The following is a 24,172-nucleotide window of genomic DNA, read 5'->3' on the forward strand; positions in this document are numbered from 1 at the left end:
CAATCTTAGACAGGTAAAATACACCTGTAACAGCTTCTGTGAAAACAATACTACAGCCGTCATTCAAAATCCCTGCCTTGAATTCTTATGCAAAACAGAAGGTCATGGCTTGTATTTTACAGAAGTTACTCAACAACAACTTCAAGAACTTTGCAGCCAGTTGCTTTAAAATAGCAAAAAATGAGAATATAGAGAGAATTTGGCAACATTCATCTTCACTCAAGGAGTTGGGGCTTTGGAACAGAAGCAGGTCTGATTTGATAACCCCTTTAATTTTATAGTTAGATAACTCCCTATGAAAAATCAAGCATATCTGACAGTACCTGTTCCTCTTTTTCTTTGGTTTTGCTCCTGGAGACTCTGGAAGAGGTAACATCCTGAGCTGGAATGACAGAGATTTGATGCAGTGGCATGTTCATCACACCGCCTTGTTTGGTCCTATCATTTACAGGAAGGAGGCTTGAAGACTGTGCTCATTCAGTGCCATTGCCAGGCCTTGCACCTAAAAATAAAAATATTACTGATGTTAAAGTAGCTTGAAATGCAATTATTTCTAAACCAAAGTTAAGCCATCGTTTGGAAAAAAGATGCACCTCTTACTTTCTCTCTGGATTCTGAACAGGAGGGTTTGGTGCACTGCCTGAGTGAGGAAAAGCAGTTTTAAAGCGCTAGAACTAGACAAGTCAGAGCACTATTTATGCAAATGAATCAATAAATAAATAATCAACCAGTTGTGAAAGTGGTCCAAGAGCAGAGCCAGAGGGCAGGGATCACACTCAAGTCTGTGTGGACAGAGAGGAGGAGGAGTTGCTCCATGCAGAGCACCTAGAACACGCTACATGGAGGTACAGAGCAAAGCTCATGATGGTTATTTGCCTGAACTGTCAGCCCCCACCACACTGGATCAAACTGCCTCAGACATTATCCTGAATCAGGCTGAACGCTGTAGCTTTGCTCAAAAAGAGTCAGTGGCCTGCATTTGGCCCCAGTCATTCATATAAACATGTACCAACTGGCAACAGGAAGATGCGTTGTGTGAGCTGTTCCCTTCTCAAGGCTATTAGAGAATAATATAATCAAAATCCCCTGCTAGAAATCAGGAATCCACTGGACTACACAAACATACTTTATCCTGCTTTTACTAATACAACAGGGAAGCATTACACATTGGAAAGATAGTGATAGATGTAAAATAGCCAGAACTGACAATACTAATTTGGAAGGCAGGCATGATTAGCCACACCTTTTCTTAGATTAGTAAGGTTACTTTAAATAAAAACCTTTTTGAAACATGCAGGATTGTGGAGCCTTTATTTAGAATGTAACCTGCTACAAATGACACACAATCGTGTAAAAAGAAAGGATAAGAAGGGAATTAAACACAGCATGGACTATATACTAAATAGGACAACTGGAGCATGCACTGTTCTTCTGTTTCCATAACATATCAACTTTTTGTTAGCTGGTTTCGAGTCTGTGAAAGCAGACAACAGTGCCCTATATATTATGTTCTTTAACAGTTTGGAAGTATTATAGCCTAGCACTTCAGTGCATACTCTTAACTTTCATTGCATACATTTTTCATTGAATAGTTAATTAATTGGAAGTTTTGAAGATAGGCCAAGCTTCCCAGGTTTTTAATTCTGCAAAAGATGCTGGTCTGGTTATATTTCATTAAACTCCACAGGAGTACTGTAGTTGTGTACAATGAAAACAAGATCAAGTCTTTTGACGCCTTTTGTTAAATGGCAAAGAAAAAAATATCATATATCCAAGGCACTTTATGCAGGGAATGATAGTTCAGTATCATCTTTGCACTGAGGAGAAAAGAGTTATCAAAGGTTGCTGAACAAGTCATGAGCAAAACCAGAAATGCAGGCAATGCCTGCTGCTTCCCAATCACACACTCCATTTGCTGGACAATGCTACCCGCTCATTTGAGTGCTCAGCCAAATTCAGAAGCCTTACTGACACACAGTCAGGATTTATATTACTTCCACAGATACCAAGATGGTGCATCATAAAGCATGCATGCAAGCTTTAGAGGCAGTGCCTCCGTAACTTCTAGGCATCACTGACTAAAAAGATAAAACACATCTACATGCATAAACAAGCAATAACAAGGTCACTTCCTTACTGGAGGACAGAAGGAAACATGGCACTTACCAGCACTATTGAATCTCAGCATAAAGAGAAAACACAGAACCTCTCCAGGTCCTCCACACATCTGTTTAGCTGTATCCTCTACAGGAGCCAAGCCAGAGGAGAGTTAAATGTGGGCTGAGATGGGAAAATGAAACTGTAATAAAGAAGGCAGGAAGGGAAGGTATCTTCCCAAGAAAACATAAGGAAATGAAATCCAAGGAACTTTAAGCTCCAGTGAAAATATGCCAAGTAATATGTTCTGTGCTATTGCCAGTGACAGAGGAGATAAGGCGAAGGAGATGGACCCTCCTCTGTGTCCCCCCTCAAAAAGAGTTCTATGCTTGCAGCAAGAGCATGTTATTACCATAAAAAGAACAAGGAAAAATATTAGAAAACACAGTTAACCCCTATGATTATGAAGCTAGATGATCTTAAGATCCTTTCCAACCCTGTTCTATGATTCTACAATTATGACAAACAAGTCAAACAAGTTTTTCTGAAGGTTCTTCGAGGACAGCGTGTGTTAGAATTCTTTGAAAGAGTTCAAGCAGCTGATATAATCAAACCAGATATTCAAAGATTATGTGAAACAGCCCTCCTCTGTAAAGAAGCCTGGCAGACGCTTTAATAAAGCCTTTGTTCAAGGGTGGCTTAGAAAAAGCTCTAAACGTAACCCAGATGCCACACTGTAGCATCCCCAATCTGGACGGTCCCTAACAACACACACACTCAAAGCCTGTCCGTATCAACTCAACCTGAAGCACGTTAACTCCACAGCACTAATTAAAGGATAAAGTTACATGAATCAACAGACCATCTGCAGTATCAAGTCCAAACAGACAAGAAGGCCAGAAAAGCAATGCCACTCAACACAAAGTGAGTTATGACAAGCTCCACAGAACACTTTCCATGGCTAAATTAAGACCACATGTTCCCTGATCCAGAGATGAGCAGTTGGGCACTCGCGAAGAGGGATCCAAGCTTCAAGCACATCAAACTGGGGAGATTGCTCAAAAGGCCCCCAGGGAAGAAATGCTAAGGCCAGGGGTCTGCTCCTAGATACTCCCTTCTCTTCAGGATTCCAGTTAGATGCTCGGGTCATCTCTCACATAAAGCATGAGTTCCTCATCACTACACTACCTCCACACAACAGCTGAGTACACTCACCCAGGAGGTGACAGATAAAGGCTCAACTTGCTTCTCCCTCATGCAGCGTTTGGTTCATAGGAGAAGTCCCATAACTACTAGTGTACATGCTGTTCTGTTCATGATGGAAGGACTTTCCAGCTCCTTTTGGCCTAGAAAGCTGAAGTAATCACGGGATAAGGAGAGAGAGGGTACATGGAGGACAACTCAGGTCCCATAGGCAGGGTGGTCATCTACCTGTGAAGGAGGAATCTTGTTCTACCCTCATGGCTGTTCACAGATCATTTACTGGAATAAAACACTTAAATAGAACCTCTCTTAGGAGTTTGGGCATTTAGCAAACTATAATAACAGTTATGTCCATTTTCATAGCTGGACCCTTTAGTGATTTCTTTACTGATGCTGCCAACAGCCAGTAAGTCACAAATACAGAATACTGCTCTTGTACAGGCAGGTTTCCTGCAAACCTTGCTGGGATACATGGGAATGCCAGTACAGAGAACAGCCTGAAGTTCTGCTATTACCCTCATCTACAGCCACATTGTTTCCTGCAAAATGGATTGCAGGCATACTGCATATCGCAGAGAGCCCTCCAAAACTAATTCCATTATGAAAGACAAAAGAGGTCAAAACCCTGGCCTCAGAGCCCATGGAAGATCTTAGCTCTATGGCACTAAGATTTCACCCAACCAGGTAATCCAGTTTTGCTTCCTGCAGGACAGAAAAAACAGCTACTAAAAATGCCAGCAGACACCTGGAACCGCATCAGCTGGGTCCTCATCACACTGCCAAAACCATGAAGCTGCAGCAAGAACAGTCAGATTGAGGGGCAATGAGACAAAGAGTCTCAGAAGTAGCTGAGAAACAAACAAAAACTAAAAGAAAAAAAAAAAAAGGGGGGAAGGAAAAGCATGCACCTGACTTGGGTCTTGCACCTGGGACATTCCCCTGACAGCAACAGAAGCAGAAAATCAGGTTCCCCTGGGTTATCAGCATTAAGTACATGAGGAGCAATTACCAACAACAGGTAACTTCAGGATAGCAGAAGTACGTGGGAGACCACTTGAAACACCACTTCTATCATCTACACTGTCAGTACCTCAGTTTCCTCAGTGACAAAACAAGAACATAAATCAGCCATGAGATGAACCTAACAGTCATAACTTGCTGGACTGAGAAATGCCTTCCAGGTGAAGTGAGCTATTCTGCTGTCCCTCACCTGCCACCCACTGCAGCTTCTTTGCTCATTACACACTCCGAAGTAAAGGCTAAACTGCTCTTTGACAAAGATTCACAGCTACACTGGGGCAAGTAAGCACAAATAATGGCCTTCTGTTTGTGGTTTGGTATCTACTGAATCTAAAAATATGGAGTATGAACTGCAGATTTTATTGGGTCATTTACAGTTCAGAAAGTCCACCATGTATCTTTGCTATATGGCATATGCTGGAGAACTTCAGCAGCAGCTCTGGAGCTGCAGATGTTCACAGGTCTTACGAAAAGTATCCTAAGAATGTATGTACCTGTGTACACATGCTTTGCATTACTCACAGGAGATGAAAATAAAAAAAATAGCAAATATGTCAGTTGGTTTCCTATTTAAAGTACCATAGGCATTCTGCATTATAAAAGAGTCTGTCTTGATGTGAATGAAAGGTAAACCCTGGAATCTGTGGTAGAAACACGATGATAGTCCCTAATGGAAGGGAACTGGAAGGAATTTCACCTATGAGTCGTTCTGGTTTGCTTCTTACACTTTTCTTCAACTTCCCTAGCCCCCATTAATGACAATAGCTGTATCACATAGGTCAGTGGCTTGATAATCTGTTGTAGGATGGGTGGTTAAAAATAAATCAACAGATTGTTGCTGTTCAGATAATCCAGACCCTGCAGTGCCATGCACTGCCATCACAATCCTGCCATGGAATAGATGCAGTCTGTGGACATCAGGGGACCTACCAGCTGCTGGTTGGAAAGTGCTGCCCTAAGGCTTTGTGGATCACTGCTCTGAACTCCGGTCTTCTGAAACTTCCCCACTATGCGACACAAATCGTCACCAAACAGGAATGGAAACCCTCTGAAGAAACTTGTGACTGCTGCTAGATGATACAGTAACATCTTCATAAGCTGGCTTACTTTCTCCTCTGAGACCTGAAATAATATGTTAATGCAGATGTGGAATCTGTTTTTCTGCTGGAGGTCTTGATGCAAAATCTCCAAGCCCCATTAAAATAATTGTTTTTGTTGTTGTTCTGAAGGTAACAGAAGCCTTCATGAACCGACCTTAGCAAATTCCTGTGTGTGTCTTAACTTCCCTTGCTTTCACTGACATATAGCTTACGCATACTTTTCTATACACTACATTTTCCGTATTTGTAAATATTTCCAATCCTATTAGCTTCTGTTGGTTCCAGTTTAAAGCTTTTATTTATTTCAGTTTGAGCTTGTCTGGACTCCTCCCCTACTAATGTAGCTTACATAATCCTTTTCTCGAGATGACAGATGTGTATTTTCAGCATGAGAATCCCGCATCTGTGCTTCATTTTGTTTTACTGTAGCTTAATCAGTACTTTGTTAACAGCATTATTTAGGAGATGTTATCATGCTCTTCACATGCATTTGTTAACTTGACAAACAAATCTAATCAAAGGAGCTTAAGGGAGAGAAAGGAACACTTCTTTCTCTGCAGTACCTTTCACATTTCAGGACTAGTTCAATGTTAAAAGTGAAAAGAACCCTTGTGCTCAGACCAGGCAGATATAATTCTGTATTACTGCTATTTACAGCTCTGCCCATATATCTTACAGTGTTTAGTGGCTCAGTTGCAACTTCTCCCTTTATTATCTCAGTTCCTCCTTTCCTCCACCTGCTAGTGTTCTAAAAATAATCAGCTTCAAGACTAAAAACCATTTCTCTTCCAATAATTAAAAAAATTAATCATGTTACATAGTTGAAATCAAAAGAAAGGTTTAGAAGGGGACAACAGGAACAAGATACCCATCTGCATGGTACCCATGTACATTGAGCAACTTCCAAAGGGAATAGGAATACAAGGCTGTAGACTACACAAAACACATATAGAAATAGAGGTATCTGCCAGCTGACTGACTCCTCTCAAAATAAGAATATGGTTGTTTTTACAAACATAATACAACTAGATAAGCAAAATGCTAAACTACAGCATCAATAAATAATGGTCCCAGAGCTCTCAGCAACCCCCTCCCTCGATTTCAATGGAAGCTGAGCAGGATCTGCACCTCTGAGAAACAGATTCCTTAAAATCTGTCCCCTTCAAATCAAATCAGTTGCTAAGTGCAGTTATGAACTTTGGTAGCACTCAGAAGAAAACAAATGTCACTTTCCTCTGTTCCAGTAACAAAATGTACAGTCATTACAGTCCCTTGAGCCAAAAGAAATTACTTTTGTCTGTTTATGCTGCTAATACCAAGTTACCTGCATCAAAAGCATCACTGAACGTTCCTGATGTCCTGTGGAAAGAACAAACTGCCAGATGCTCTAGACACACATGGGCAGTAAACTCCTGCTACAGAGGCAAAACTTCTTTAACTACGTCAATGGTCAGCTAGATAATACACAATTTTAAGTACTCTTCCTGTATCTTTCTTGATGAAACGCTCTATAACATCAGCAATAATCCCTGGGCCAGTCTATAACTAACAAATAAAAGAAACAGAGGTAAAGCGGAAGCTTCACTTACTACATTGGGAAGTCTTAATGGTGGGGGTTTGGGAGAGGTGAATGGTCAGGACTGCCATTTTCACAACCAGCAAACTGCTCTACCTGCTCCACCAGATTTCCAAATCCATTTGCATAAGTGGGTGCTGCTTGTTCTTTTGCCTAGATAATCACCATTTCACCTCACCCCTTCACATTAAACACATCTTCCTGCCCTGAGGCGCTTCCAAACAGCAGATCTAGCACATGAATCACACCGCAAGCTGTGACTCTTTACAGTTTTGCTGCAAGCAGTATGTAATATCTCAGCATGTACGAGACTTGTCTTGTTATCACTCTTAGCCATGATCCCATCAACCCCCACAGTGAGACCGGTTTCCTGAGAAATTAATGCCCCCCTCCAGAAGAGGCATTCTTCCCTATGGTTTGGCACTGAAGCCATGCTGCAGAGCAAAAATTAGGCTGTCTTAATCACATGGCTGAAATGAAATTTCTCTTAAAGATATGGATGACGACGTGCTTTTTCACAGGAATTGCCACAGTACCATGCTTAGTTGCTACAGTTCTGGAAAAAAAACCTCTTTTCCCTTTTTCATTACATGTCCAAAAGCATCACACAGCAGTAACCTATGTGGATTCCATCACAGTGTGCACGCTGGTCAATACATGTTTTCCTTACCCACAGAATTGGTCAGAGAGTGCAGTTTCATACAATTTGAAATTGTATACAAGGTTTCATACAATTTGAAATTTTTAAATTAAAGGAAAATAAAAAGGTCGAATTACTGTAAACACAAGTTTGGGAACGGCCCACCAAGGTTGCTGCAGTCAGTCCCCTACAATTGGGTACAAAACCACTCCCCACTCCCTATTCATGGTCAAAAGCCAAAACCCACAAAACATGACATGCTAAGGAAAGTGAGCAAGTGATGTCAAGGACAAGGGAACACCCCAGACCTGCAGAATAGTAGTAAATTCATTGAGAAAAATGCCCACATGATCATTATGACTTGGCAAAACACTCCATATGATGATCAATGATTTTTAAAAGAAATGCTAATGAAGGTTATAATCAAATGGAGAGACATACTAATACAGTGAGAGAAATCTACACCAACATCTATCTGCAGGCAAATTTCTAGTCTAGCACACAAGTCCACAGTATAATGTAACACCTATGGATAATTAATGATCACTTCCCTTTCTCTATTGTAATCCCTTTGGGGTTGATGAAACTCTAAACCAGTTCTGAAGTACAGTAAAAAACTGCTCTGTACTTTTGTCTTAAAAATTAATGAATACTATTAAAAACAAATGCATAAATTTATACTGAAGACAATGAAACCCTGGGTTTCTCAAACAGAGTAAACATTTACAATGCAAGATGGTGATGAAACAAAACAATCTCATCATTGTTCAGTGAGGACATTGCTCACATTCTGTATTGTTCACAAATAACAATGATGCATTTTTAGGAAATTCTTATGCTGCATCACTTATTTTCCATTACATCAGACACTAACAGTTATAAAAGCTATTTATGAATGACAGACGCCTAGGCAACATTATTCACTATTGTTTAACTGCTGCCAGGCAAAATATTCCTCTTAAACCAGAATAAAACCAGTATACTATTGACTAAATGATTCTGTGTTTTGAAGTATGAAATCATTCCTTCTTTGTCTCTGGTTGAATAAGAAATTTCCAAAGTGGTGCACATAAAAATGTACTTCTTTTTAAATGCCAGGTAACTCTTTATTTACAGGTTTAAATTACAATGTATCTTTGCTCTGGAAATCTCACTAAAAATCTCAATTTCCAGATCATTATAACAAACATTTAAACACTTTCTGAAGAAACAGCTACAAACCACATTCTTTAGGACCTACATGATGCAACTGGAGTGGCCAAACCAAGTGTCTTCAAAAGTTCTTGTGCAGAGAAAAAAGGGCAATGTACTAAGCAACCTGTACCTTTTTCTTCCACAAACTTGCATGACATTAGTAAGTTACGCTGTCTCTAAATTGGAGAGACATCAATTTGATAGAATGATCACTTGGTGGATAAAGAACTGCCTGGATGGCTGCATGCAAAGAGTTGTAGTCAATGGCTCAGTGTCCACCTAGAGACCGGTAACGAGTGGTGTCCCTCAGGGATCAGTGTTGGGACTGGTCTTGTTTAACATCTTCGTCGCTGACATGGACAGTGGGATTGAGTGCGCCCTCAGCAAGTTTGCCGATGACACCAAGCTGTGTGGTTCGGTTGATATGCTGGAGGGAAGGAATGACATCCAGAGGGACCTTGACACGCTTGTGAGGTGGGCTGATGCCAACCTCATGAAGTTTAACCATGCCAAGTGCAAGGTCCTACACCTGGGTCAGAGCAATCCCAGGCACAGCTACAGGCTGGGCAGAGAAGAGATTCAGAGCAGCCCTGCGGAGAAGGACTTGGGGGGTGCTGGTTGATGAGAAACTTAAAATGAGGTGGCTTCAGTATGCGTTCGCAGTCCAGAAAGCCAACCGTATCCTGGGCTGCATCAAAAGGAGCATGACCAGCAGGTCAAAGGAGGCGATTCTGCCCCTCTACTCTGCTCTTGTGAGACCTCACCTGGAGTATTGTGTGCAGTTCTGGTGTCCTCAACATCAAAAGGACATGGAACTGTTGGAACAAATCCAGAGGAGGGCCACGAGGATAATCAGGGGACTGGAGCACCAGTATGAAGATAGGCTGAGAAAGCTGGGGCTGTTCAGCCTGGAGAAGAGAAGGCTGCGTGGAGACCTCATAGCAGCCTTCCAGGATCTGAAGGGGGCCTATAAGGATGTGAGGGAGGGACTCTTCATTAGGGACTATATTGACAGGACAAGGGGTAACAGGTTAAAACTTATAACAGGGGAAGTTTAGATTGGATATAAGGAGGAAGTTCTTCACTGTAAGGGTGGTGAGGCACTGGAATGGGTTGCCCAGGGATGTTGTGAATGCTCCATCCCTGGCAGCATTAAAGACCAGACTAGACAGAGCCTTGGGTGACACGGTTTAGTGTGAGGTGTCCCTGCCCAAGGCAGGGGGGTTGAAACTTAATGATCTGAAGGTCTTTTCCAACTCTAACTATTCCATGATTCTATGTTTCAATCATAATTTCTCACATTTTAAAGCAATCTGAGCTTCTGATGCAAAACTAGCAACCCTGAGGTTTTAAATTTTAAATGCATTTTAAATACAGGGGAATACCATGAGTCACTACAGTATAACGGATTCCAGCAAGAGTTTTTAATTGGAAAGTATATTGTGGCATAGCACGACTGCTTTATGGTGTTAGGGTTGGGTTTTTTCCCACCTTTTTCCATGCTGATACCTTCTCTATACATTTGCCAGTGTTCAAGAATTCCCTCTCCAGAGGGCAACATGGAAAGGACAAGTACTGTCAGCTGGCCAACAACTTGTGCTCCAGGCAGCTGGGGAGTCCATAGCCCCATAGACAGAAACACACATCTTTATTTCAACTATGACCAATACAGTGGTGTACTTGCTGGCTGTGGTTCAGGACAGCAAATCATTTAAGTTCTTCAGTACATTCACTTCTGTGCAACGGAAAGCTAACTACTTCCACTTCCCCCTTCCAGGCTGCTTTAGCTGCACAGACAGCTTCTGTGGCAGTGATATTCTTTCTTACCGTGGCAATGTACAGAGCACATGCTACAACCATAAGCACAGACTGAAGTGCTACAGTAAGACAAGGAATAAAGCAGTGCACATCTGAGTCACTCCTTCAGTTTCACACCTGCATCCTCACCAAAAATTGCCAGATCTGGATCTGAGACAGTTGCTAGCCAGACAAACTTGGTATTTCCCATAAATTTTAACATGAAAATTATGCTATGAAGAGCTTAAGAACCTCTGTGTCACAGCATTACCATAAAAAAATGTAAAGCTGTATAAAGCCTACAGAGTCCAAGTCTGTGAAATAATTTGTTCTCCTCCAGTGCCAGAACAAGGCAGACTCTTCCTGCTGTAGCCTTATCATGGGATATGTTGCACAGTTAAAATGGCTGCATGTGCTGCTCTTATTGCACGAGTCCCTGCTGTAGTTTAGAGGGGAGGTAAGCAATTTCAGAGTGCTGACAAACAGCCCAGCTTCCCTCATCCTGGCTCCCCATGCCCGTGCTGACACCAACATACACTGGCAGCAGAGAAGCATCAGTATAAATGGTTTCCTACCATGAGGGTGTTACTTCACCCAACTGTGCTGGCACATGCATGTTGACTCTGCCTGTCCTGCCCCCAAAACAGTGCTCTGTGCCACCCAAAAAGAAGGGCCTGGCATACTGAACCCCACAGACAAGGCATTCCTTACCATGGTCTATAAAGAGCCATTCATACCCACTGTACCTAAAATAGCCACTGGATGCAATCATGAGATGAATACATGACTGTGGATTCTTTTACATCACTGCCTTCTTACACAGACAAGAAACCAGTGTCCAGCAGTTACATCCTCACTGTTGTCCTCGTTCTCAGTTCAGTAATCAAATATTTACCCTTTCTTTCCCATCTGGTATCAGTCCCTTCATTTCTACAAGTATTTAGAAGTTCAGAGATTTTATGAGAAGTTTAGAGAAACAGCACAAAACTCCACCAACCCATTCCTATGCAACTGCATCCAATCCTATTAAATCAAATCCACCACAGCTTTCTATCACCAGAATTATAGCAGCATTTCTGAAGTCTGTCTGTCATCCCCTAGCTGTTCATTGACAGTCAACCACAGCCAGCTGCATAAGGCTGCCAAGACAGAGTGAATTATCCAGGTACAGAGAAACTGTGCCTATCCATGAGAAACCCCAAGAATTGCACAGGTTTGTTTCTTGCAGATCAGAGGAGGCTGATTTGCAGTGCTATGCTGCCCTACTCTTAAATGACTTCACTAGCTTTTCCTCCAGCAGATGCTTCAAGCAATCTTCAAGTGCCTAGGAAGGGTGGGGAAACACTGTTAGAAAAACACATACTGTCAGATGGTTTAAAAGGAACCTGCTGGTAGCTGGGGCAATACAGTAGAATGGATTCCAGGATGCTGTTATATATCCACAAGGTAGGTAAAAGAAGTTGATACGAAAAGTTGTCCAAACAGGGAAAGGTTTGAAATAAAACTCAGGATCATGGCCACAACCAATACCAATTGATGTGTCACATTTTTCAACCCAATCACATTTAGAAGTGGCATTTCTGTCTTCTTCCCTCTCAGATGATCTTTGCTTTACATTAGTTTAGACAGGAGCCAGAGACATGAGCAAAGTGCGCTAAATATGGCCCATGCAATTCTGATACACAGGAGCACTACTGTAAAATCTGAAACATGAAGACAAAACCTGTAAGGAACAGCAGTTTCTACCAAGCATCTGCTGAAACTGAAGGCAAGAAGAAAAACTTTTTTTAAAATTATTTTAACATTAAAATCTCATCAGTCTTGGAGGAAAATGTACTGCTGGAAAGAGATAATCAGTGAACCTCCTGAGGTCACACCAGAATTTTGCATCAGCTGCATTCAGAGCTGCAGTGGGATAAACTCACCCAACCTCATGCTACTCTTCTCCATACTGGACAGGATCCATATCTGCTCATCATGTGGTTTCCTTCTCTAAGTAGTTAGATTTCTCTAAGGCTCTTCCAAAGAGTAGATAAAAAGTTACTACAGACAAATAATCTGAATGTCTGCTGAATTAAGCTAATAGAGAGATAAGGACATATTTCCTTATTAGCCATTTTGAAATGGCAAATGCAAGATTTTTTTTTTTAATTAAAAAAAACCAAAAAACAACAAACAAACCAACCACAAACTACTCACTATTCCAAATGCAACAAATGTTAGAAAAATTAAGACAAAATCTCCTCCGTTTTCTACTCACTTATGAGTTGGCATGTTCCACTCCAGAGACAGTTCCGTCTTTGGTACAGGCTCCCATACATGGGCTGTATGTACAACAGCATGAAGATGGTCATAGAGTATTTAAAGATAAAGGATATGAATTCTGCTATTTTTTAACTGACAAGAATCCACAAAACACTGCTGCTTTCTCCTTGGAGCACCCAATCATTCCCTTCAGTCTCTGGTTACTAGAGGAAGCAGCACTGTGCTTAGAACAGGCACGGTTCCCTCTGTGTCACAAGTGATCTCATACCTGACACAGCCCTTCTTCATTAGCTGTGCTCTCTCTGAATGAGGCATAAGGCTGTGGTCCTGGAAGAAGTTACAATTGTTTTACAGGGACATGTGCTACTCAGTGAATGGTATTATCTGGCGATGGCAAAAGTTCCCATTACCATACTCTGTCAAAGAAGTAATTTGGTACAACCTCACATCATCAACATTTCCTGCAGTGTTAACACAAGTTTTAAAACTCAGCAAGGTAAGGCCAGCTGATCCTCTACCGACTCATTATAGAGGACAGCAGCCATCTAACTTAGAAATTAAATCAACAAGAGGCTAAAAAGTATTCACACCCAAATCTTGGGAAATGTTAAGTATCTCAGCTGAAAAGGCTCCATCCTCCTTGTGCTGCTTCTGCAAAGCCAGGCAGCTGTCTTACAGTGCTAAACCAATGCTAACAGCTTCCAGCATGAAACAACAACATAACACACATCCAAATGTCCGTTTGTGTGCTCATGGATTGGGTTTTTCCAGTTGGCATGGTTTTCTAAAGAAACAAAAAATCTCTAGGAAGAAGGTGCCCACCTAGGAAGCCATCTGCTCTGCCTGGAAAAAAAAAGACACTGCTGGCAAAACTGCACCCAATGGCATTTAGCTGTGGCAAAGACTCAGAATGAATCCAGTGCAAAGTCAGTACCAGCATCCTTACAGCAACTGTTCTCACTATGAAATTCCCTTCACAAACACTGATTCTGCTCAGACTTTCCAGACTGGCAAAACAGAGATATCACTTCAATCTGATCTTGTCCTGTCTGCAGGTTACAAATTCCAATACTTCTCTAATTAGAGATCAACTGTGGAATTATAAGGTGGATTATTTTTAGCAATTGTCTGACTGAGCTGGAGCCACAGAGTTGGAAATTAGTCATTGCTTTTTCTAAGACTGTATTTTACACATCAACTTCCAATGCAATATTTAGTACCTCTTCAAAAGCCATAATGTATCAGTCATCTTTGCAGGGAAGAGAGGAAAGAGGAAGCAGCTATCTATCATACAGCCAAGCAGAAACTTCTTAAGGCCTTCAGGTTCCTTACTCAAAGCCTAGAAAACATGGCAAAGGAAGATGCAAAGGTCTGGAAAGGCACGGCTGCCTTCACACACAGTGGTGAAGACACAAGCTTGAGTAACCCATCTCTCTGACAGCTGTACTGTTGGAGTGGCATATTTTATAGAAGTCTCAGCAAGAGTGTACTGCACTGTTTTATTACTCACCAGGTTAAAGCATGACTTAGCCTGCCAGTGATTTTCTTCCTTCTTTTTTTTGGCACATTCCAAAAAGGGAAGAAGGCCCACGAAGAGAGGCTCAGCTCAGAAACTTTACAACTCTCCTTGGCTCACAGGGGTTGCTGGAGATGGAGAATAAACAGCACCTCAAGAAAACAGGTCTGTGCTGCAGTATGTCCATGTTACTGGCCTCAATGGGATGAGCCATATACAGTCCAGCTACTTTCCACTCCCATCTCCTGCTGACAATAATTACTTTCAGACTGGAAACCAAGCAGTTCCATCAACATCATAAATGCCCCGTTACTGGCTCATATGTATCTCATATGCATTAGTTAGATTACATCAACCACGAAGACCTGTCCACGAGCTACAAGGGACTCAACTCAAAAGAGGCCAGTCAGAGATTGTATCTTCAGCTGTCTGAGTTTCTCCTCCTTTGTTCACAGAAGCAGCAACACAAATCATGTCTCAAGGGATGAGTACATGCTTTGTGGGGTCATGTGGAAAGGGATGTAATACCAAAGCACCAAGTTGCAACTGGCAAAAATACCTTTGCTAAGCAGAACATCCACCCTGCAGCAGAACCATCCCTGCAGCTTTCTCCCACAACCCCTTCACCCCACACAAAGCAGCTATGGAGGACCTGGAAAGGCAGATGACAAGCAGCCAAACAGCAGCCTAACCAGCAGGATGCCTGCAAGGGCATCACAGCCCTACCAACTGTGTGCAAAGCACCTGTAGCACTGCACAGTGAGAACACGCCAACCGAAAAACTTCTCAGTAGGCATTCAAAGATGGATAAGACAGACTGAACACGTGTCCTAGCTGACAACTAAAGCTCAAGTACACAGACAGAGCAAACAACTTTAACAAATGCCTAACAGACACAATGGAAGATCACAGCCAAGAATAAAATGCATGATGTATCCAATTCCCTTTCTGTGTAAGGAACTGATCCTGACTTCACTTCCTTGCTTTCAGGCAGCTGGACCACACAATGCTATACTTGCTTCTTGCCAGGGTATCACTAACGAAGGAAAGTGAGTGAGAAATCTTATCTTGAATCAAACATGTTCAACAGTAACTGAGCTGGGATCCTTGCCTTGTGGTTGGAGAAGCTGATATCAACACCTCTAGAGGATAAAACTCTAGGCCTGGTGCAGCTACAAGTGCCGCAGGGTTCCGAAACACCGAATGCTGACCACAGGAGACTGATCCTGGGATGATGAAAACCACAAGAAGACTACAAAACATACACCAGACTTACCCTTCTGCGTTTGGCATAGAGGGAGATGCTTCCACACTCCACTATGTGTGCTTCAGATGCAGACTTACTGAGCAGGAGTAAAAATCAAGGAGAACTTAGTCAACCCTGATACAAGGCACAGGACTCTGGCAGGGCAGCCTCCTGCTGCTCTGAATGCAGTTTTGAAGTTGCAATTCTAATCTATCACTTGCACATTGCCTTGCTAGAAGCAAAGACACATTTCATTTAAGAAAGTAATCAGATGGATCGGGAAAGGTCAAAGAGGAATAATTTTGAACCTCCTGCCATTTGAAAAATACAGCAGAGTTGTGAACCCCACCTTCTCAGTAATTTGCCTGGAAAACATCACAGTGCAATTCTATGCTCCCAGGAGGGTACATAAAAAGAGTCTCATGCCTAAAAGGCCTTGGGAGCAGCAGAGCTCCACAGGTGTACTACAGCAGGACTCTCACACCTGCCAAAGCACGCAGCAACTTGTACAGAACAACACAGAAACCTTTCAAGCCTTACAATTTTTTATGATGAAAGCAACCTGGTGAGTATTTCTGCAACATCTGAAAGACTTAACTCCAGTGGTCTCAGTCAGAAGTTTTCCTCCCCTGACAGGTCCAACCAGTAAAGGGTACAAAACAGCTGAACATTGCTGTCACGAGAATCACAGAAACAAAACACACACCCCATGCAAAGGAACTGCTAAAGCACAATATATAATTTTCACACCCAAAACAACAAGATATTTCAAGACTACATTGTTAACACACTGCATAAGAACACTGATGCATTTGGAAGGCTGAAATTTGATCTCGCTTTCACGGGCTTGTGCTTTGTTATCCCAAGAGACAAAACCCCCTTCCGTCTTTTAATTAAACGGGCTACTTTTGATTTTTTAATTCCCCAGATCAAGGGAGCATGATAAGACTCCTGTATTTTACTTTCCTCCCTCCAATCCCCCTTATGTTATCAAACATTAATTCTGGGAAGCCTGCTGTGCCATGCCAGCTCTAGCTTAGTAACAATGCTTAACCTTCGTCCCTAGGCTCTTAGAGGCCTTGCAACAGAAGAAGGCCATCCCATGGGCAGAAGGATTAGCGGCACAGTCTAATTCCCTACAGTTTGGTATCCAGTGGTTGCAAGCTTCATAAGGGCTGTTCACCCATGTGAACTATCTTGTCTCTGAAGAAGTGTTATCTCCGTGAGCTTCGCTGCAGGGTGGGGCTGCAACCCTAGGTAGTGACATTGCAATTTACATTACCTTCTTCCTGCAACACCTAAGTTCCATCAAATATCTGACATTTAGCCAACAAGTTACATGCAGTGTTACTGCATAAGCCCACTTCCCCCCTGGAAAGCAGGCTAAAAATATGTAATTTAAAAAAAAATCCAAGAACCTTACAAAAAACATTATACAGATGACAACTGAGTTGCAGGAAACAAATGTACCCACTGGTGAAGTATCTTAAACCAGACAAATAGAGACCAGAAGCAGAAAAGAGACTCAAATTTCCTGACTCTCACAACAAACCTTCAGCTGCAAGTGAACTTCCTCTTCTTTTTAGAGCTAAGTAGGTTGGTTTGGTTTTGTTATTTTATCTCATTGCAACAGAACAGCATTTTGTTCGCTATGTGTTTATGCTGTTTGGTAGAAGAAAAAACTCTCATCTAAAGATGCAATGTCAAAGGGCAGCAACTCCTCTGCAAGTCTTCAGTCTACTTGTTTTTAATATATTCTATACATGCACTTATACTCACATTTTATAGCAGCAGCTTCAGTACAAACGTTTGGTCACAGATTGTGCTAGAGAAAAAAAACCTGACAACAACTATCCTTTCCAGGCCTGGTGCTTCCAGTTCAGATTTGGCAGGCAAGAGCTAGATGAAAATGACCCTGAAAGCTGTGAATACAATAATCACGTTTAAACAAGACAACTTTTGGATGCAGAGCTACAAGGGAAACTCACTTCATTTACCTGAAAGGAAGGAAAAACACAAAGCCTCTTGTTAACTTCAGAAAATGCCAGACTGCTCCCGTGTGTATTTTCCTCTTTATCATCACCTATGGTAAACTATTACCTAGTGCTCTTCATGTTGCTCTGCCGGGTCAGACTTTACCAGGCTTATCAAGAACACAAAAGCCACTGCCAAGTTTCACTTTCTATTATTATCGTGCTGTTAAGTGCAAGTTCCTTAGGAGTGGTCTGCTGAAGGAGGCCATGGGAAACAGGCAAAAGGAAGACAAAACCCCACTCAGACAAGGCAAGAGGAGAAATTTGCAAGAATTTCTTGCTATAATGTGGCCTATGTCATGAAAGCATGGCGGAGCCCTGGACTGCATAACTCCCTGTATTTCAATCCATCAATCTTCTCGTAAATATATACATATACACAGAGAAAAACACAGAAGCCACAGAATCACAGAATGGTTTGGGTTGGAAGGGACCCTCAAGATCATCTAGTTTCAAAAACACACACACGCACACACCCTTCTTCCCCCTCCACAGGCAGGGACACCTTCCACTAGAGCAGGTTGCTCCAAGCCCATCCAACCTGGGCTTGAACACTGCCGGGGATGACAGAGCCACAGCTTCTCTGGGAACCCTGTTCAAGTGCCTCGCCACCCTCACAGGGAAGGCTTTTTTCCCTGTAAATATGCTTTTATCCTTTGAATATGCCACATTTTTCCATTAGTCTTTCTCTTCTGATACGTTCATAGTTACAAGAGATTATAACAAGGATTGGCCTAGTAAGCGAATCACACTCAACCGCACACTGAGGTTTTACAACTAGAAATAGAGGGATCAGAGAGATTAATCCTCTGTCCTGGATGACAGGAGGAGCCAGTGACAGCGAAAGCAAATATAAATAGGCAGGGAATGCTCTTTGTCTTGTTACAGCCCCCTCTGGTTTCAGAGGAGGCTCTTCCACCACGAGATGCCTTAAGAGGTCATTATGAATGAAATGAGACAAAGGCATCCCTTTTATAAGCCCTGCAGGAAGTAGGAGAGGAGGAACTCCCACTAATAATCTCTGTGACATCACCTTTCCTCTCCCAGGAAGGTAAAGGCCAGGTTCAGCCCCACTGCCAAGAGAAGCACTTACAGTAGCAAGATTTGATTGAATACTTCCTAGGTTTTTTATTGGTGCTATAGGGCAGGTTGTGCACAGCAATTCTGTTGCTTCCTATTCAGTTAATCCGACTCAAACGATCCTCTACAAGGCAAAGTTTCCCAAAAGACATGTCTAAAAGTCAGTAACCTTCAGTGCTAGGAGTCATGGCAATTTGTGGACCCCAACTGCTGTCCCCAGGCAAATTCTTATGTAACAAGAAAGCGGAACTTAAAACCCAACTCTGGCAACAAGAACGAAAGCACATTTCCCCCCCTCTCTCCACTCTCCAACCTGCAGCAATGTCAGAGTTATTAGCAGTAAGTCTGAGTGATAAATTATTCTGGTCATTAGAATCAGCAGATCAGACCCAGGGGAAGCCTATCTGTTTATGAAGTGGGGTTTTGTTTGCTTGGGTTTTGCTTGGGGTTTGCTTTGGTTTGTTTTTCAGCAGGTACGCTCCCTTGCAGGCTCCGTACACACAATAAAGAAGAACTGAAAGGCTTTTTAAAAACAAAGTATATAAGTATATTTGAGAGGAAGGCAGGCACCAAGGACTTATGCGCTTAAAAAAAAAAAAAAAATCAGCAACTTGGCATGAAACCTTGCTTTTTTTATTTTTTTAAGCTTCTTTTTTAGTTTGTTAGGCTAGGTCCTTCTATCTTTGTTTCTTTCCCCTCTGTCTTACCCAACCGACTCTTTGATTCTCACCCTGTGTACAGGACATGACAGAAGTCAAGCTATCTGCTCTGGGAAGAACAGCCAGGAGTATTTTTATCCCTTGTAATGAATCTCTTATCCTTGACGGTGTGTAAACACATGATCTTACTGAAGCCATGGCCAAATCATGGGACAAACTCACCCTCGGGGGGTTTCAGTTACCTGTTAAATGACAATCTAAATCCAATGCCTGCTTTCCTGAGGAGAGACTCACCTGCAGAATACACGGTGACACATACTCTGTCCTCCTTTTGCAGGACACACAGAAACTTTAAGGGGCAGGTATTGAGGCATACCTATCTGATACATCAGATATACCTACCTCATAATAGACAATATCTACATTCCATATCGATTCTGGCCAGATATTCTGCAAGGTTTACAAGTGGGATCCTTAAATGAGTCTCCAGGGGTAAAGTGATCATCTACTAGTTAACATCAAACTGTGGAAAATCTCAGCCACAATTTCTAGAACATTTTAATATTTTCCACCTATTAAACATATACCTGGCAACCATTTTTCAGCATTATTTTCAATCAACAACAACATTCTGCCAGGTCAATGGTTAAATTCAAGAGCTACCGATCTACTCTTATTTGCCTGCAGGTATCAAAGGTGAACTCCAGAGGGGCACCTATTTTACAAGACGGAGAAGCTTAACATTCATTTTCATATATCTGTGATTTAAAAAGGCCTAAACCTGATAACCAGATGGACACATAATAAAGGCCAGTCTTCCCCCTGGTCCCTGGGGAAAGAAACTGCAAGCGCTGATGTTGCTGTTATATCTTGAGCTGTTTCTGAACTGTCTGGCTGTCTGGTGATGAGTTACATTCAAGAATAACACGGCTCTTAAAGTGTATCTTTAATTGCAAAAAAGACTGTGCTTCCAAGGGCTCTTGTCCATCCCAGAATCAATAAAAACAATGCAATCTGTTATTTGGCTTTTTTAATACTTCATGTTAATGTGGCTAGATGTCTCGATAAAAGACCCACAAATACATTGTGGGAAGCAGTAAAAATTAATCTGTTTTGGAAATGTTGAGTTGTTTGGACAAGTGGTGTTTTCAGTAAAATTCAGACAACAGAATGAGTAAAACTGGCTCTAATTAAGCAAAGAGGGTTTCAAGGACCCAGAGCTGTGAAACTTTACAACAAAGCCCACCAAGGAAGTTTAGTGCCAGCTCTCCCGTGCCAAAGTAAGCTGTCATCACATCTTTGCAGTCACTGCACAAGCCAGCAAAACAGAAATCACAATAAACCCTATACAATTTCTGCCTCACTACTGAAATTAACACAGTGAATTAGATGTATGGCTCATGTGGTTCACTCAGTTCCTGCACCAGCTAGCAGTAGATGCCCCAAAGAAAACTGGAGCAGACAATAACTGGATAGCTCTTTCCCCAGGAAGATTCACCCTCTGATACCTTATGCCCTAGAAGTGCAGTTTTTACCAGACTTGTAGTTTTCCATTCTTTGCAGCCTTCTACAGTTTTGCTATTCATTATTTGTCTGCCGCATGGAGACACAGTCCAAGTACAATGATGTCCAGGTTGTCTGCAAGTATCTCCCTTCAAAGCCTGCTCATTTTCTGAAGTAGCCCGGCTACAGCCTCTTACAGAATACTAGTGAGACATTTCTATAGGATCAACATTCCTTATATTTTGGGGGACGGGAGGATAGGTACAACCAGAATAAAACTAATAACAATATTAGGAATATATATATTAAAATATATATAAGAAGAAAATAAAAAAAAATAAAAATAAGGACACTTCATTCCTGTTTTCATTTTTCTGGCAAATGGCCATGCTCACTCTACCACTTCCAGAGCTGGCTAACAAGAAGCTGCATTGGGGATGACTGCTTTTGAGGGGTTATGCAGGAAAGACCCATAGCAGTAAACTTCTTTTTCTTAAGCAGCAGAATCAATTCAGGACTTGTAAGAACCACCTACCACTGCTTCCTTGAGCGGCATTACTACTGGGAGCTGTCACACTCCTGAAATGATCAGCCTCCCCCACTAATATCAGTGTCTGCAAAAGCAGTAAGGAAATCACGCTGGCAGAGGAGAGACTTGGAAACATTGCCCTAAGTACGTGTGACAGCCTCAGCAGCTGTGAAGACTGAACCTTTTCACCCCTGAACATGAGAGAGCTGCTTGTCCAAAGGTTACACCTAAAATAACAGGAGGGGTTTTTGTGGTTCTGTTTGATTTGCTGTTTGGGCTTTTTTTTAATCTCATCCTGAAAATACGGAAAATTCACCCAGTGTGCTGAATTAATCTATCTTCATAACACTTAAGACTGGGCAAAAGCAGCCAGAGAACAAGTGGATTTTCTAGCACTGGAATCATAACTGCCTCATCTGGACACCTCCACCAATTCTGGCCACATATTCATACGCTGAGTCATAAAAGGATTGCAGCCTTTCTTCCAACGTGACACCCCAAACAGAAAATTGCTTCTTTTCAATTAGTTTACGTCTGTAAGCAAAACCGCTGACTAGCACTAGCTGAAAGTAAAAAAAAAAAAAAAAAACAACAAAAACCCCACCACTGTAGCAATAACATTCCGTGAATTGTGATTTTTTTAAGTTCACATTAAACTGTAACCAAAGTCGCATAAAGACCCCAGCACATGGGCAGTTGTTCAGGCTGCAGCAGTTCTATCAGTTTCAGCAACCATAGCAGAATGAAATCCTGGGGAACATCTCACTTTCCTTGCAACAGGGTTGTGCTGGGGAGTCTGGCAACAAATGGTTTGGGCCACAGCTGAGAAGCTGCCAACACCCCCTCAGCAGGGGTTACCCTGGGTGCTGGGCACACCCTTGAAGCAGGACCCTTCACATTTCCAGCAGTCCTGGTCCAGAGGAACCTTGAGTAGAACACCGCATCAGTGTAAGCTCATCAGTGCTGGCAGATCTCGAAGAAAGCATCTTAGGTTTGACACATGTTTTTCAAAGAAAACTTCTTTCCTCTGAATATTTCTGACTAGGGCTATTACTGGATCAACCTCACTCTTGTCTGACTGTACTCCAGAACTAATTTCAGTAGCAAAACTTCATAAAGAGTGCTGCTGCTTCAGCTGAAGTGTTACTGTCAGACCGGCTCTCCTCTTCGCCCCCATCTTCCTTCCAAGACCTCTTTCCACCTCCACTCAAGCTCTACCTAAACTGTCCCTGCTATGTTTATGCTGCTGGGTTACCACACAGATTTGCTGTGCTTTTAATTCCTTTGCCAACTGCAGAGCCTCAGCTGTGTGCCCTGCTGCACTGCAATTCCAAACAAACTGGTTTCACATTGGCACGTTATAACTCTAGCTTTGCTTGCACTTCCAGCCTACCAAGAACAGGAAAAGTTAAACTGTTAACAGTTCAGACCAACTCCTGCACTACTCTCTCTGCCAAGTAGCTCCAGGAAGCATAAAAGAACTCTATTTCTCAGTCTGCCGTGAAACTTCACGATTCGTTAGGAACACATTGCGACCACCACATCTTACGTACGGTTTTACCTCTGGTGTATCTTCGTTCTACATCGCTAACTGAAAGCAAATCGGGGTCCTCCTCCAAATCGGACGCCTGGTGCAAACCGTGCCTTTCCCACCCAGCCGAGCCGCTCCCGGTTTCTCCTCAGCAGCCCTAATACCCCAGCACCAACACGCACACCGACGAGCCAAGGCTGCGCAGACAAAGACCCCGGAGGTGGGAAAGCTTCTTACCGGTGAACCAGGTACCGCTCCCCTAGCTCCGTCAGAGGAACAGCTCTCAACGCTCCGACCGGGGCCCCCGCACCGGTCATCGACGGGGGGCTCCCTTGCAGACCCCTCCCCCACGGCCCGGCGAGGCGACCCCCGCGGCCGTGCTCCCTCCGGCTCCCCCCCCGCTGCCTGTTGCTTGCCGTCGGCACCGAACTGCTCTCAGACAGCGGCTCACCTGCGGGCGGCCCCGCGGCCGGACCCGGGGACGAGGTGGCGCCCACAGGGGTGGGACGAGCGGCGGCCGCAAGGCAGCGCCCCCCGGCCAGGGGCACCCTGCACCGGCCGAGCTGCACCGAGGGCAGCCGCCCCGTGCCACCGCAGCAGCACGGCCTCACTCCCCGCAGCGGTGTCTGGCCCAGCCTCCCCGCACGGCCGGACCCAGCTCAGCCCCCGCGGAGGAAGCGGCAGCGACGACTCCTCACGGCCAGTGCGGCGGCCAAGCCTACCTTGGTGCCCCGCACAGGGCCCGGGCCGGCGGCTTCTTCTCCGGCTGCGACTGCTGCCCATGCCCGGGGCCGGGACGCGGCGGGCCGGGGGCTAGGGAGCTCCTGCGGGGCAGGGCAGCCCCCGCTCCCTGCCCGGCTCCTGTTTACCGCGGCCGGCCGGAATGCCTGTCAGCGCACCGCCCCGCCCCGCCCCGCCTCCGCCGCCGTGGCCCGGAGCAGGACGGGGAAGCGAGGCGGCCGGGACGGTGCCCCAGGCGTGCAGGGCCCGAGCGCCTCCCGCCTACGTTGCGTACGGTGCCCTCTAACTTCTAGTAGATGGATGTATGCTATGAGCCCGAAGACGGGTTATAAGCACGTTCATAAGGTGTTTTGTATGAGTTACGCACCTGCATGTATTGAGTTATCAGCAGATTATATAAACAGAAAGGGTCCAGTACTAAAACGGTGGCACACTCTCTTGC

The 24,172-nt window shown here is 43.4% G+C and overlaps 1 protein-coding gene across 7 annotated transcripts in view; it reads right to left on the bottom strand.

Annotated features, from left to right (window-relative positions):
* The window catches only part of MARCHF8 (membrane associated ring-CH-type finger 8), a 103,203-nt gene extending 79,368 nt beyond the window's left edge, over positions 1–23,835 (bottom strand). The window contains exons 1-3 of one of the 7 annotated variants that reach the window (XM_061358799.1): positions 23,712–23,835; positions 23,020–23,186; positions 324–502 (exon numbers count right to left, since the gene is read on the bottom strand). In XM_061358799.1, the coding sequence (XP_061214783.1) occupies positions 324–419 (96 nt within the window). In that variant the 5' untranslated portion in view covers positions 420–502; positions 23,020–23,186; positions 23,712–23,835. Of the gene's footprint in view, positions 1–323; positions 503–593; positions 619–2,166; positions 2,533–23,019; positions 23,187–23,440; positions 23,652–23,711 lie in introns of those variants that run through there. The other 6 variants (XM_061358798.1, XM_061358797.1, XM_061358802.1 and 3 more) reach the window with 6 other exon arrangements.
* Positions 23,836–24,172: the final 337 nt, after the last annotated feature.

This window comes from Neopsephotus bourkii, unplaced genomic scaffold (assembly GCF_033783945.1).
Source record: "Neopsephotus bourkii isolate Nb327-2 ecotype Australia unplaced genomic scaffold, CSIRO-AGI_Nbou_v1 NB_951, whole genome shotgun sequence".
Taxonomy (NCBI): Eukaryota; Metazoa; Chordata; class Aves; order Psittaciformes; family Psittacidae; genus Neopsephotus; species Neopsephotus bourkii.